The 16,864-nt window shown below is 34.2% G+C and overlaps 1 protein-coding gene across 2 annotated transcripts in view; it reads right to left on the minus strand.

The window, feature by feature from the left end:
- SMC5 (structural maintenance of chromosomes 5) overlaps nt 1–16,864 on the minus strand; it is an 81,195-nt gene that overhangs the window by 13,661 nt on the left and 50,670 nt on the right. For both annotated transcript variants that reach the window (XM_079790087.1, XM_079790086.1), the window contains exons 12-17: nt 14,317–14,411; nt 13,571–13,703; nt 11,758–11,931; nt 11,487–11,656; nt 9,276–9,399; nt 8,745–8,867 (exon numbers count right to left, since the gene is read on the minus strand). In XM_079790087.1, the coding sequence (XP_079646213.1) occupies nt 8,745–8,867; nt 9,276–9,399; nt 11,487–11,656; nt 11,758–11,931; nt 13,571–13,703; nt 14,317–14,411 (819 nt within the window). The remainder of the gene's footprint in view (nt 1–8,744; nt 8,868–9,275; nt 9,400–11,486; nt 11,657–11,757; nt 11,932–13,570; nt 13,704–14,316; nt 14,412–16,864) is intronic.

Below are 16,864 nucleotides of genomic sequence, written 5' to 3' on the forward strand. Positions count from 1 at the left end.
TTTAAACCCACAAATATGATAGCAAATAAACTAAACCAAGACAAAACGTTATAAAAAGTAAAGGGATATATACCAGACTGAACTGAAAACACAAGCAGGCCTTTATACTAATCACTCAGTACTATAGTTTCCTTGAATAAATTCCTCAGTCCCTACACCCTGAGAAAAATAAAAAATAGAAGTTAAAGTTTCCCAATCATCCCTGCTCTGCTCTCTAGGGACAATCACACTCAGGCAAACGTAAAACAAGGGACAGCTAAATAGAATCTAAACACTCCTAAAGTCTTCTATTCCTGCTTCCTAATCCTCTGGACCTTGCTAAATGAAATGTTAGAACACTATGGGAAAGAAATCCTTGAGTTGAACACTCGGGGCTCTGTGCTTAGGGGACAAAAATCTCATTCAAAAATTTCCTTCTCTTTGGTGGCATATGTCTAATAAAATCTTTACCAGAGAAGATTTTCTTTTTATAGGTACACATAAATAAATAAGTAAATAAACAAACAAACAAGCAAATAAATAAATAATCTGAGATAGCCTGGCCAGCATGGCTCAGTGGTTGAGCTTTGGCCTATGTACTAGGAGGTCACAGTTCAATTCCCAGTCAGGGCACATGCCTGGGTTGCAGACTTGATCCCTAGTGTGGGGCATGCAGGAGGCAGCCGATCAATGATTCTCTCTCATCATTGATGTTTCTATCTCTCTCCCTTTCCCTCCCTCTCTGAAATCAACAAAAATATATATTTTTAAAAAATCAGAGAGAGAGAGAAACATTAATAAGCTGCCTCCTGCATAAGCCCCGATAGGGGATTGAACCTGCAACCTGGGAATGTGCCCTGACCAGGAATCAAAACCTCAACCGTTTGGTATATGACAGTGGTAGGCAAACTCATTAGTCAACAGAGCCAAATATCAACAGTACAATGATTGAAATTTCTTTTGAGAGCCAAATTTTTTAAACTTAAACTTCTTCTAACGCCACTTCTTCAAAATAGATTCGCCCAGGCCGTGGTATTTTGTGGAAGAGCCACATTCAGGGGGCCAAAGAGCCGCATGTGGCTCGCGAGCTGCAGTTTGCCGACCACGGGTATATGAGACAATGCTTCAACCAACTGAACCACACCAGCCAGGTCTATACATACATTTTTGTGACATACCTCTTCATATAACATCTGTCCCCCACCCCTACAATTGTCGAGATTTGTTTTGGGGGGAGGGTAAGGGGTGAAAAGAAAGGGAGTATAGAATTATGTAAGATAATGTTGTACAGTTAGGCTAGTAAAAAGAGCTTTATATACATTTCTACTTTAAGAGTCTAGCCCTTAATATTAGTAGACAAGAGAAATGTTTCATCTATGTAAGACAAAGAAAAAGTTTACAAAATACCTCCCATCAACATCTCAGAAAAGATTAGTTTGTAGGATATATGCTGAGAGGAAATTAGTATTATCTTTTCTCTGAAATTCTTTTTGAGAAAGTTCAACTGGCATGAAAGGTGTACAGAAATAACTTAATCAAGGAAAAAGTTCTATAAGAGGGCCCTCTAGTGGAAGAAATCAGAATTGGTCACATAATTTCTTATTAAATAGCAGGTACACGTGAAATTATTTAACACAGTAATTCTAACAACTTATTAAAATAAGAGTCAAACAGAATGAAAACTTTTTTCCATATGAAAGGAACCAAACTAAGTTATAGGTAGCATGAACTCTGAACTTTTACTAAAACACTAGCTGTAAATTAAAACATTTCTTCTTCCATTTTTCTTTAATACAAGCACAAAATTTCATTCCAATTTAAATGGTCTAGAATTCAAATGATACCCATACATATAAGATAGAATACATATTATAATAAAGTAATGGCAATAATACTATTTACTTGTTAAATAATCGTCCTGCCCCCAAATGTATCTCATTTTAAAAATGTCTCCTCTGAAAATTTTTTTTTGGGGGGTGGGAGAGTGCTAAACAGGTAGGCAGAGGAGAGAACATTATATAAAAGCACAGGATTTAGTATTAGGATTAACAAACTAATTTCTAATTCTTTAACTTATATTGATCCTGATGTGAATAGATAATTTAAAGGAAACATTGGTGTACACTAAGCACCTTAATATGTATTATTAAATATCACAATATCCCTGCAAGTCAGGTATTTATCATAATACCTATGGCTGAAGATTACAGGCTTGGAGTCATTAGGAAATCTGCCCATGGTAAAAAACCAAGTTCTAGGTATATCCATCCATCTGCCCATCTCCGTATCTGGATTCACAAGCAGTCACCTTACTAATTTGTTCTGAAAATATTCCAGAAGGTAGTGACATAATTGCCAGACAGAGGTTCACAACCATTTGCCTTTCTCTGGGGGAGGTTTTGTAGGTCTGTAATCCTGTTTCCCTATTTGCTTTCCAACAATTTGGGAAAGTATTAAACTTGAGGGTGGTGGTTAGCTATCCCCAAGTTCCATCAAGGATGATAACCCCTTCTGAAATTTTGTGTCAATCTTCTTTTGTGAACTTGTTTCCAGAATCAGAATAAATAAAGGACAAAAACAGAAGTAGTAATAATGGTTCCTTAGTGCAATCTGCCAGGTATTGAGAGGAACAAGAAGGAAAATAAATGATTTCTCCTTGTTTCAAATAATGTAGGAGAGTAAGAAGAAGGGTGAGAATATGTATAGGTAAATGACAGCAAACATGAGAAGAAAAAAAAAAAAAAACAAGTAGGAGAGAAAGAGAACTACCATACACCTACTCTACTATGTATTCTTTCACTATCATTCCTGGCTATTTAAACTGTGGTTAGTCAGCAACAAATCTGTCAAGTGCACACTGTATAAAAATAGAGGAACCTTACAACAGGGTTGGCAAAACAGTTATAAATAGCATTAAATGATTTTCAGATCAACACATGAAAAAGGGAAGCAGAATGGTGCAAAATATTGCTGAGAAAAGTCAGGGGTCGTACCAAGTAAGATTGGTATTATTACACCTAAGTGGGTATTATTTCTAGGTAACAAAATCTAGAGGAACAAGCAGCTAATCAGAGGTTTGTTTTCTGGACAGTATAATGTGGCCATTTTGTAAAAAATTAGTGACTCAAAGATTAAAAACAAAACCTTCTCCCAAGAAACTTTCCTATTCTCTAGAGTAGTCAGCTCTATTGGAAATATAAATATTTCTGCTACTACTAATAAAATGGATAAGAGAATACTCCATTATTCTGCATCTAATCTTAATATATCTATGTGAACAATGGCTATTGGAAAAATATTTCTCACTATGCCAAGAGGGGGTTAAGTTTCGGAGAATGCTTACTATAAAGCCATCATGATTTCATGATACTTCTGTAAACATAATACAAACCCAAAACTTTAAGTTCTTAATTAAAATTTGATTCAAAAACAAAACTCTGGGCACCAGGATCAAATATTGTCTTGTGAGATTTGACTTAAAGCTCCATATAGTATCTGCACAATGGTTCAATTTCTTCATGAAATCTCTTTATACTGAACAACCAGGTTCATAGGCTCAATCAATAAAGCATGGGCTCTACAAATATTTACCAACAGAATGCACAACGGGCAGATGACTTCCTCCACATTCTCACGAAACGAACACTGATGAGGCCCTCCTTTGGTAGCTAGTTTCATATCCAGCCGACCCTCCCCCTATCCCCTTCCAGTTTGGGTTTTATAGCTTTGTTTTCTTTTATTTGCTATATCCCTTCTATATAAGTATTCAGAATGACTACTGCTATGGCCCCTGCTTTTTTTGGCGGGGAGAAGAGAGGGAAGGAACTTTTCATCTTCCAAGTATCTGGCTTTGCTCATCAAACCTGACCTTGAGCTCCTTTTGGCTAGGTGTGTTTATGTTTGCCTATGCTTATTTGCTAGCAAAATTGTTTTTTCCTCCAGTTTCTTCTAGTCATAAGCTTTTTCAGGAGACTTTGAAGAAGCTGGCTTCAGAATAATGAAGCTCCTATTCCACTTTCATTTACTCTTTCCATTCACCTGTACAGTCCTGTTTTTATTTCCAAAAATCTGTCCTCTAGTGACTCTTTCCACAAAAGATACTACTAAAGTTTACTTTTACACAACAGGTATGTTTGTGAAAAGCTAAGTGTAAAGCGAATCACATACTGCACGAAAGCACGAAAGGAGCAGAATCTGAGAAAGTAGAATTGATGGGGAAGGATACAAGGGGACTTTGAGTACATGAAAAGTTTTAAAAATCTGCAACAAATATGGCAAAGTATAACATCTGTTTAACAGGAATAGTAGACACTTGTATGTTATGTTACTCTTCCTATTCTTACTAGTATATATAATTAAAATTTCATACTTAGAGTTATAAAAGATATAAATGAAGCGATAAAAATCATCATGTAAGTTTTTCTTAAATTTTGAAGCGTAATTGATGAATAAACTGTCCATTTTTAAAGTGTACAACCGCTGAGTTTTGACAAAAATATACATCATCAGTGAAGCAATCACCACCAAGATAATGAATGTATCTTCTATCACCTGCAGCAGTTCTGTACCCCTCTGTAATCCATCCCACTGTACCCTCCACAGGCAATCATGGATTTGTCAATAGGCATTCTGTAGTTCATAGAATTTCATGTAAATAGATCATCTAGTTTTTTAGTCTGGCTTTGCTGCACATCCTCCCCAGCACTTTGGTAATCTCAGTCTTAAAATTTTAGTCACTTTAGAGCAGTGGTCGCCAACCAGTGGTCCATGAGGTCCGAAAGGTTGGCGACTGCTGCTTTAGAGGGTCTGTGGTGTTAGCTCATTATTATTGCTTTAACCCACACTTCCCACTGACTAATAAGATTGAGAATCTTTTCACGTGCTTATTGGCTATCTGTATACTTTGTTTAGTGAAGAGCATGCTTAAAACTTTTGCCCATATTTTGGATTGGGTTTTGTCTTATTTGTATTGATAAATGTAAGAGGTTTAGTGTTGCTGTTTTTGTTAATCATCACCTGAGGATATTTTTTTCTGGTGATTTTTAGAGTGGGAGGAAGGGGAAGAGAGAGAGAAAAAAACACTGATCAATGGGGGAAAATAGGGGACATATGTAATACTTTCAAACAACGACTGAAAAGGCGGGGGGGACTTAAAAAAATAAAAGAAAAACATCAATGTGAGAGAGAAACATCAACTGGTTGCCTCCTGCACACATCCAACCTGCAACCTAGGTATTTGCCCTTGACCAGGCTGACACTCTAACCCAGGTGTCCTCAAACTACGGCCCACGGGCCACATGCGGGTGTTTTTGACGTTTTGTTTTTTTACTTCAAATTAAGATATGTGCAGTGTGCATAGGAATTTGTTCATAGTTTTTTTTTAAACTATAGTCCGGCCCTCCAACGGTCTGAGGGACAGTGAACTGGCCCCCTGTTTAAAAAGTTTGAGGACCCCCCTGCTCTAACCACCAGCCAGGGCAGAATTCTTTTTGTAGTATTCATCAGGGGTTAGCAAACTTTTTCTATACAGAGCCAGTAAGGAAATATTTTAGGTTTTGAGGTCCACGTATAGTCTGTCACATATTCTTCTGTTTTAACCCTTTAAAAATGTCAAAACTATTCTTAGCTTGCAGGAAACTTTAAACAGATCTTAGTTTAGATTTAGCCCACAGTAGTAGCTCCTAATCTAGATACAAGTCCTTTGTCAGGTGTATGTTTTGCAAATATATTCTCCCAATTAGTAGCCTGCCTTTTCTTAACAGCATCTATTAAATATAAAGTTTTAAATTTTGATAAAGTACAACCTCTGATTCCTTTTGTGTCCTATTTTGCCAAATCTAAGGTCATTATAAGATTTTCTCTTATGTTTTTTCAAGAAGTTTTATAGGTTTAGTTCTTACATTTAAGTCTATGCCCATTTGTGTAGTATGAGGTAAGGGTTGTGGTTCATTTTTGTAGATGACTATTCCATTGTTCCATTACTATCTATAAGATTATTCTTTCTCCATTAAATTGTCTTGGTATCTTTGCAAAACAACAACTGATATGTGACTTATATCTCTGGATTATCTATTCTGTTCCACTAACCCATGTCTATTCTTACAGCAATACAATAATGTATTCATTACTGTAGCTTTATAATACATCTTAAAATTAGGTGTTGTCATTCAAATGCTTTTTCAGTTTTTCTAAGTTCATTGTATTTAGAATGAGTTTGCAATTTTCTAAAAACCCTGCTGGGAATTTTAACCAATCTATAGATTTAGGGGAGAATCAACATTTGAACAAATCCCGAATGTTTGATCTATGAATACAATCCTATTTTAACTTCTGTCAGCGAAGTTTTATAGTGTTCAGTGTACAGGTCTTGTAAATATGTCCCTAAGTATTTCATATTTTTTATGTTGTTATATACAGTATTGTTTTTTTAAATTACAATTTCCAATTATTCATTGCGAATATATGGAGCCACAACTGATTTTTATATATTGAACTTCAATTTTGCAACCTTGCTAAATTCACTGTACTTTCTGGAAACAGAGTTTTACAGCAGCTGTTCTGAAATGGGGACATTCTTCCTCCCCAGGGTACATCTGGCAATGTCCATAGACAATTTTTAATTGTCATAGCTGGGGTTTGAGGGAAAGAGTACTACTGGCACTTAGCAAGTAGAGACCAGGGATACTGCTAAACATCCTTCAATGCAAAAAGACCTCTCACAAAAAGAATTACCTAGTCCAAAATGTTGATCGTGCTGAGGTTGAGAAACCCTGTTTTAGAAGCTTAATCAAAATGACATATAATTTTTCACAATATTATTTCATAGGTGGTGTTATGTCCTTCCATTAGGATCCACATACATATCTGGCTATTTCTTTTGTGATGTCAGCAGTGCAGTTGCAAAGTGACAATATTCTATATGCCAATTCCCTTTGTATTATTTGAATTACTTGTTTATACTAAATAACAGTTCACACAGGAAAGGAAGGATAAATGCTAAATTCTTTCTTTGCCATTTTTCAAAATGAGCTGGTTCCCTAATATCCTCTAAAGGTGACCAATGTTATTTTTTAAAAGTATCATTATGAATTCATAGATTAAGATATTTAATGTGTTTCAATCTATTACCACTTCATCTATGGCCGGAGGAGATTCTTCATGTTAGCTCTGAGTCAAGTCATCTTTTAATAACTTCTCTGCTTTCTGGTGTGACAATATAATTGAGGTTAATCTCAGACATTTCTTTCCCTGCTCAGGAATCAGCCATTTCTCCAATGGAGGATTTTAGTTTCAAAAAGTATTTTGAGGCCAAAATCTGGGTCTTTTCAGTACACAGATCTGGGAAATTTTTTTTCTTTTGGAGAAAATAACACTGAGTTCATTAATTCAACGTAAATATTTCAAGGTTTTGAATACTCCTTTGCTTTATATCTGAATCTTTATTCTCTTATGCTGAAAATCCTAATGACATAACATAATCTCTTATTTGCTTTATCCTATAACATAATATTTTCAGAATAATATTGCTAACATTATATAACTGAAATAATACAAGTTCTTTTTGTTCTTAATATCAAATTTCTGTGTTTTAAAGTCAATTGAAATACCTTTTCTCTGTGAGGTTATTGGGAAGTCAAAACAAAGTTAGAGCTCTGACTGGGTGGCTTGGTTGGAGCGATATACAGTATACCAAAAAGTAGCAGGTTTGATTCCCAGGACACCTACCTAGGTTGTGGGTTCGATCCCCAGATGGGGCAAGTATGAGAGGCAACCGATCAATGTTTCTCTAAAAAAATAAATCAATAAACATCTCCTTCGGTGAGAAAATAAAGTTAGATTCCTTAGTTTCATTTAACTTTTGCTAAGTTTGTTTCATCCCATGTCTCTTCATTTGACTAGTAGTGATTTGTATCCTTTATAATAAAACTACAATCATAAGTATGACAATTTCTTGAGTTCTGTGTGTCATTCTAGTAAACTACTGAACCTGATGAGATCATGGGAACCCTCAAATTTGTAGCCAGGTGGTCAAAACTTCAGGTGGCCCAAGGACTCCTGGAACTTGCAGCTGGTGTCTAAAGTAAGGGCAGTCTTGTTGGGGACTGTGCCCTAAACTTGTACAGTCTGATGCCAACTTGGGATGGTTAATGTGAGAATACATTGTAGTATACCAAATAGGGTACCCTGAAATTTAGCTTTGTTGTATATGATGTCCATGGGTTTGTTATCATGTGGATTTGAGACTCAAAAACTATGCCAGGTCACTACCATTTTGTTACCAGCCTTTCTTTGTATTGTATGTTAACTTAGTATATCACATTTTCTCCCCTGCACACTATTTCAATTTTTATCATTTCACAGATAATTACAGAAGATTAAACTGCCACGACTATACATTACTCTTACTGTTAATTAGAACTCATCTGCAGTGTACTCTGTGAAATGTGCAAATGTCAATTAAAGCTACTATAGTCATGACTATAATTTATGAGTTAATAAGAAAGCAGACTGGGGGCTTTAGTTTTCAAGGAACCAAATCCAATATTCTGATTTCTCTTTTATGAATATTACCACCATCAAATTAACAAATGCATAGTATAAAGTATTTCAAATATTGCTTCCATATCAGCAGAATGCATTAAATTTGTAAATTAAACAGAACACAAACTGCATACTGGATATATTGACATATATTGTTTTCAAACAGCTCTGAGGCTAGAACCCCCCCCCCCCCAAAAAAAAAAAAATAGAAGCAAAAATTTTACCTCTTTGACACGTAGTTGTGATGATGCAGCCATATAATCTGATTCTAATTTGTTCTTCTCGGAGATCACTGTAGTATTTTGAAGAATTAAATCTACTTTTTGTATATGCAAAGAAGTGCAAATCTAAGAACAAAAACCCATAAAAGTTTAATTTGTTTTTTAATGTATTTTCTTAATTGTAACATTATAAACCATAAAAATATTTTTCATCTGATGTGACTTTCTCACTTTTTATAACTATTTCTTAAAAGAGAATTTTAAAAACTTTTCCTGTGTATTTATCATTTAGCCTAATGAGTGCTTTTAACCAATTTATTATCTTACTAGAGGCCCATTGCACAAAATTCATGCAAGAGTAGGCTTTCCTTCCCCCGGGATCTGGGCTTCCCTTGAAGTCCCGGCTTCATCTGGTCTAATTAGCATATTATGCTTATATTATTATAGACAATAAAAATGTCAAATAATAAAGTTAAAAATCTGTAAGATTTAACTATCTTGTCTTATCTACCTAATATAAAGAAAATGCCTTACCTTTATTAGGTTTGTTAATTCGGTAACAAGTTTTGCTTTTTGAACATTTATTTCTTTGATTTTGGTATTTGCTTTTCGCTCTTCCTCTTCAAGATTGCAAGTATCCTGCTCCATCAGCTTTAAACTGTAATGATGAAACATATAATGATGTAGAAATCAGTTCTACACAAGGATGGAGCCCAAATCCTTGGTTCCCTGCTGTTTTATGAACTATTTAGCAATGTTACCCAGATGTCTAAACTAGCTTCTAGATTAAACAATCATTTTATGCAACTATGCAGGATCAAAAAGTATTTGTTGAGATATGTATAGGGTGAGGCAAAAGCAGGTTTACAGTTGTTTGTATGGAAAATAATGCAATAATAAATAATATTTCAGTAATAAACATTGTTTTGTGTACTCACAACTATAAACTTACTTTTACCACACCCCGCATTATGTGCCCAGTGTAATCTATCTAGGCAATTAATGCTAGTGCTAACACGGTATAGGGTCTGGAGTTACAAATATGGATCTGAATTTGCTCCTTGCTGCATAACTGGACAAGTTACTCTTCTGGACTTCAGTTTCTTCACCTAAAAATTAAAAATCATAAGAGTACCCCTCCTACAGGACTGTGGTGAAGATGTAAACTATGTAACACACTTAGTATACTGCCAGGCTCATAACCAATTGATACATACTAGTTGTTACTCTTGTTTTTAATATTGTTTATAAACACAGTCCCCTCCCTCCCCTTAAGGAGCTTAACTGGGGGGGGGAGGGGTGGTGATGGGGGACTTACTTAATAGCTTAAAAATAAACAAACAACACACCCCATGGCTCAGTGGTTGTGCGTTGACCTATGAACCAGGAGGTCACAGTTCAATTCCAAGTCAGGGCACAAGCCTGGGTTGTGGGCTCAATCCCTGTAGGGGACATGCAGAGGCAGCCAATCAATGATTCTCTCTTATCATTGATGTTTCTCTCTCTTTCCCTTTCCCTTCCTCTCTGAAATTAATTTAAAAAATATATATATATATTTTAAAAGCCCCATAATGAAAACATAATACAACAATATTGAAAGTTAATACTTTGCTCTTTAAGATGAAGAAAGTAAGGCTCAGAAGTTAATTAAGTTACCTAAGATCACAGATATGAAGTGGTATGATATGCACTCAAGTCTAAATTCTTTCCACTACACTATGTTGCCGTTAGGAAATAAAGCAAGAACAAAAGATAGGAGTAATAACAAACAAGAATAAACTAGTTCGGTGGAGTTATAAAGTGTCCTGAATGGTACATGGGGGAGGGTGATGAGTTGGAATGGGTAGAGTGAAACAAGATTTTGAAAAACTTGAAAGCCAGTCTAAGGGAAAGTAGTATTTAAGTAAATTTCATGTAATGGCAGAAAATCACAACAGATACTCTTACATGGGGGTAAGGACATAAAAAGAGAAATTTAACTACAGTATTCTGGAGGCACTGAAGCGAGTGGGGACTAGTCAGGCCACCACTGTAGTATTCCAAAGTGCATAACTGTACATATGAAAGGTCATTTCACTATGAAAATCAACATTATGAGGAGAAACTTTATGAGAAGTTTTAGACAACACAGCAGTCCAATATAGCAGCTGCAGAGTAAAGGTTAAGCGTTTGCAGGTGCTTGAATGAAGCGAAGGGTTAAAGTTGAAAAAAGGCTTAAAGTAAAAAAAAAAAAAAAAATTCTAAGCAGTTAGACTAAAAAGATCTTATCTTAAGCAACCAAGGTACATTATTAACTTTTAAAATAAAAGTTAGTAACATTTGTTTGCTTAAAAAACAAAAAAATTTTCTTAATGCATCTCAAATATGATTCAATTTCTGAATGTGTTTAGAAACACATACTATATTATATTAGGTCAAGTTAAACTTACATCTTACTCAAGCCAATGAGCCATCATTTATTATTAAAGGCTGATTATGTCATTAATATCTATATCTTTATTCTATAGGCAAGAAGCATTTTAGAACAACAACAAAAAGATCTGAGCTACGATGTAGTAAGATATGGGAAAAACCTTGAAACTAAAAGCCAATATTCATTTCCCCTGGTAGTAGGATTAAAGTTTGAGAAAGAAATTATTACAAAATGTGCTTGAGGGAATTATGGTGTCATTCCAGGGTAAACTAATAATATCCCATACTGCTTTGGGCCCCCGACCACACCCCATGAAACTGGATACAAAATACCTTCCTAGTTTGGAACTAATTTTTTGTTCCAGTTGTCTTTTCTTGTTTTTTCTTTCAAGAAGCTCCTTCTTTCGTTGTCTGAGTTCATTATCTTTGTGTTCTAGATGTTTGTTCTTCTCACGCAAAGCAATCAACCCTGATTCCACTGCTTGCAATTTTCTATTAATTTCCTATGGGAAATTCAAAATTGTTAATATATTTTAAAGAGCCCTAGTTAAAGTATTATAAATCCAATTAATATTTTTTTTCTAATAAATTTTAAAAAACCAACCTTTAGATGTTCTTCTAGGTGTCTTCTTTGCTCTAGATCCACAGTGACTGTGAGAAACTGGGCTACTTTTAGGGATGTGTTACTAGAAATAACTTTATTTGAATAAAAAGAAGTTTTCACCACATACTTTTCTTCTGCTGTATACATTTGTTTTAATCGGGTTTCTTGTATTACCTACAATGTAAAATAAGTATCAGTGCACATCTAATAATTGATATATTTAAAAAGACCAAAGTATTAAAAATACAGATCAAATGAATTTTAGAAGATCAAAATATAGTAGGTATAGTTGTTTTTTAAAAATTTACCCAACAATATCTCTAAAAAGGTAGCTGACACATTTTATGTTATTTTAGATAACATTAAGAAAATTAGGAGAAAACAAAACAACTAGCAAAGCTAGCTATATTCTACTTCGCTATACAATCTCTCCCAACTAAGTGTACTTTTGAAGCTTTATTGTATCTACCGAAAAGATACCAGGACCCAGGTGTCCATACATTGAACTGTTATTATTTCAGGTAAGTCACTTACTCTTCCTTCCCCTCAGTTATACTGTTCAAAGATACATAATCTTATATTCAATTCCTGTATATTTGAGAGAATACTTAATGGAAACACTTTTTAAGGATTTCACATTGAGACTTTATTTTTGCATTTTGGGGGAATCTTTTTTCTCAAGAACTTATACAAGGAGTAGAATAAAGAATAAACTGCTAGCTTTATTTATCTGTAATTGGGTCCTAGATGCTTACAAGTGGTATTAATAGAGCAACTTGGTGTTATGGAAAAACCTGTTTTAGAAGAGATTTCTTCCCTGTTTCTGCCTGGGATACAAACAACACATGTAGTTTGGATTCTTGGAGTTAACTTGTAAGAAGACAATTCTAAGCCGTGTTAGCAGAATATAGGCGCTAAGAGTTCCTTGAGAAACTTGTATGATCTTATCAACCAATGTCACCCAAATAAATAAAATTGCAATTAGTATATTAAAAAAAAAAGCCTGGAAGGTGGGGGAGGGTGGGAGATAATCAACCAAAAACCTTGTATGCATATATGCATAACCCATGGCCACAGACAATAGGGTGTTGAAGGCTTGGGGTGGTCAATTGGGTAAAAGGGGGACATATGTAATACTTTCAACAATAAAGAATTATAGAAAAAAAAAGAATGGCTTATCAGGGGGATCACTTTGTTGTAAGTTATATAAAAATCCACGATGTTGTACACAGTAACTAATATAATATTGAATGTCAACTGTAATTAAAAAATAAAATAATTTTTTTTAAAGAATCCAATGGATTAAAAAAAAAAAAAGCCTAAGTACTACAATAAGCCAGGAAAATGAGACACTAGTAAGTAAGGATGGTCACTGATATATGAGGTAATCTTTAGTGGAAGATTTAAGACGGGGAGGTTTTACTATATCGAAGCCTACCATCCTGAACTATAATTTGTCTGAAAGATAATCCAGAATACAAGAATCTAAATGATTAAATCATTAATGTAATGTTTAAACATAGGTACATCAAACAAGGCAGAATAGAATCAGGTAAGAATGCCAGGTATTTTTTTTCAAGCTTTAACTTAATGACCCTATAGGTATTATTTATTTACTCTAGGTAACTCCACATAACTCCTGTCATAAAGTATTAGTCAATAGTCACTGTTTTATGTTATGTTAAAAATACAAAGATAATTTCTGTGTGGTTAAAAACAACAGAATGATAAAGTTTCTTTAAATTTCTTACATTTTTTCCTTGAGTGTAAGCTAAGAAAATTTAATGAAACTACTGATTTAGTACTTTTTTACCCGTTCAATTCTTTCTCTGGTCCTTTCAGTTCCTACAGGAACTTCATGAATATGATACTGGCTGCAAAGGTAACTCATGACAGGAGCAGGTGCATCAAATAACTCTCGTAAGTAAGAGAAAAATCCATATTGTCTGAAAGAAAAAACACCTATTAGATTTTTCTTCTTAAAATATCATTTAAAAAAATCTGATGGTTGACAAGTAGCCAATAAATAAAACAAGTGTCTTTTCTTTGTATATTTGAAAATCACTTAAGTGGTTAATATTGAGATTTATTTCCTTGTCAAGCTTTAATTTTTGTATATGTATGATTACAAACTATTAATGTGTTTTTTTGACATTTCTTCCACTGATTTTATATTTAGAATGTCTACTTACATCATTCAGAGCTAGGATATTTACTTATTGCTGTTTTATAATTGCAATTTTTCCATTTAGTCCTCTGGAAATTATTTTTGATTAAGTGATGTTTTATCACTTTATTTTCCAATTAACCAAGCATTTTGGTATTTTTAATTAAATAGTCCAATATTATTCCAATGATTTAAAACATCATCATCATATATTAACTTAGGATTTTTCCTTATTTTAGACTTAAGTAGAGATCCTAAAGTGAAATAATACAGCCTATAACAAACATGTGACAAAAAGATAATTAAAATATTTTAAAAAGATAAATGGCTACTCAATATTTAAAAGGTACAGGTTAGTTCTATTAATATTTTCTAATATTTTCAAGACTTACTTTAGTTCATTTAGAGATCTTGAAGGTGCTCTGTCTGCATATGAACTCCTGGGAGCAATAACAGCATTCACTCTTAATTTCTTATTGTCACGAACCTGAATATAAAAAAGGAAAATATTATTTAAATAATCATCTATGCTCAATCAAAATGATTTTTAAAGTTAACATATTCCTACTGGCATTCATGGGATGATCAGAAATTTGAACACTGACAGGGTATTTAATAGTACAAGAAAAATTTTTAGTGATATTGATATTGTAGTTGTGTTTTTACAAAGAGTCCATTCCTTTTATAATTTTTACTGATAAATTCTATGAAACAGTTAAAAAAGCAGTAATACCAGAACTCTTTTTCAGAAAATAGGAGGGAGATTTCCCAAGTCATTTTATGATACCAGCAAAATCTTATTTTTTAATTAAATATTTTTTTATTGATTTCAAAAAGGAAAGAGGTAGAAACATCAATGATGAGAGAGAATCATTGAATGGCTGCCTCCTGCATGCCCCCTACTGGGGATCGAGCCCGCAACCAGGGCATGTGCTCTTGATCGGAATCAGACCCTTCATTCTTCAGGCTGACACTCTATCCACTGAGCTAAACCAGCTAGGGCAGAATCATTGATTCTTAAACCTAGTTTCATGAAGAATAGGATACAGCCGAAACCGGTTTGGCTCAGTGGATAGAGCGTCGGCCTGCGGACTCAAGGGTCCCAGGTTCGATTCCGGTCAAGGGCATGTACCTTGGTTGCGGGCACATCCCCAATAGGGGGTGTGCAAGAGGCAGCTGATCGATGTTTCTAACTCTCTATCCCTCTCTCTTCCTCTCTGTAAAAAATCAATAAAATATATTAAAAAAAAAAAAAAAAAAAAAAAGAATAGGATACAACATAGTCTCAAAGTATCTTCACATACATAATTACAAGGAGAAAAATAGTTTTGTATAATACTTGTTTTGAAGACAAATTTGTTCCGAGCAATTGATATATTAGGAGACAATTTAAGAAATACGTGGATTTCACATTTGCTTACATGCAATTCCATCTATAAAAAATGAGGTTTTTATCTAGGTGAATGCAGAAAACTGCACCCAACTCAACCTAGCTGCTGAGAAATACATGTAATTTGTGCACAAATACAGAAACACATATACTCCTCTCAAACATCTACCAGCTACCTCAGGTCACCACATGTATTATGAGCCCTATCCAACCACATCTGGTGTTGCAGCTTTCTATCCAATTTTAGATAAGCACTTTCAATTGTTTGACCCACTACACAATTCACAAACTGAACCCTTCCAATGCCTCCTTCCACAAGCTAACTTCGGGTCTTTCTAAAAACAAAGTACCATATTTATTGTATTTGTATATTTCTTGACAATCTTAAATGTGTAACTATGCTGTCATTTTTCTCCCCATAGGCCCGATGGGTTTCTATTGTATAATTTTGCATAGCATAATGATTTTTAGGAACGTATGTATTGGGTAATAGCAAAACTGACTACTTTGCAATGGAGAAATAAAGCAAATAGGGAAAATGCAAATAATTGGTGAATCTGGGTAAAAGGTATACAGAATTTATTTCCATGGATACTCTTGCATATTTTCTGTAAGTTTAAAGTTATATCAAAATGAAAATTTATTAAATGAGAATCAGTATTGTTTAATCTATACCTCCTGTTTCTTTTTATGTTTGTAAAATATATTACTTTAGTGGTTACTCTAAATAAAAGAATTCTACAATGAGAAAATAATTTCCTTTTCAATTCTCTTTCAATATTTCTAATCACAGGGAGAAAACTGCTATATAATTCCTTATTATCTCCCCCTCCCTTTTTAAAATGATCTCCCCCTCCCTTTTTAAAAAGAATCATGTTCTCTGCTTTCAATAAGGAACAGTACAGATCTAGCACTAACATTGTTTTTATCTTTATTGTTGTGCAAACTGTTTTCTAATTTTGCAGTAATATTAAACTCCCTTTCAGAATATTTTGTTTGAGTAATAAAAAGTGAAGTGATTTAGCCCTGGCCAGTGTGAGTTAGTTGGTTGGATGTTGTCGCAAGCACTGAAAAGGTTGTCGGTTTGATTCCGTCAAAGCATATGTCCCGGTTGCAGGTTCAATCCCATTAGAGGACATGAAGGAGGCAGCTGATCAATGTCTTGTTCTCACATCAATGTTTCTCTCTCTAAAAATCAATAAGATATATTTTTTAAAAAAGTGATTTAAATAAAAAAATTTAAATAATACTATAGTTCGCCCTGGCCAGTGGGCATCATCCCATGCATGGAGTGTGCAGGAGGCAACCAACTGATGTCTCGATCTCACACTGATGTTCCTCTCTCTCTCTCCCCCTCTTTCTTGAAATTAAAGAGAGAAATCTTTTTTAAAAAAGTAGCACTACACGGGATGGTGTGCACAGTAGTATATGAAATGGCAAAAAATGTGAAGATGGTTTGTAAGTTACTAAAAAGATGGAAAATGTACTCTAGTTCATACAATAAATTTCACAATTAAAAATACATAAAAGCCCTAACTGGTTTGGCTCAG

This window comes from Cnephaeus nilssonii, assembly GCF_951640355.1.
Source record: "Cnephaeus nilssonii genome assembly, chromosome: 14".
NCBI lineage: Eukaryota > Metazoa > Chordata > Mammalia > Chiroptera > Vespertilionidae > Cnephaeus > Cnephaeus nilssonii.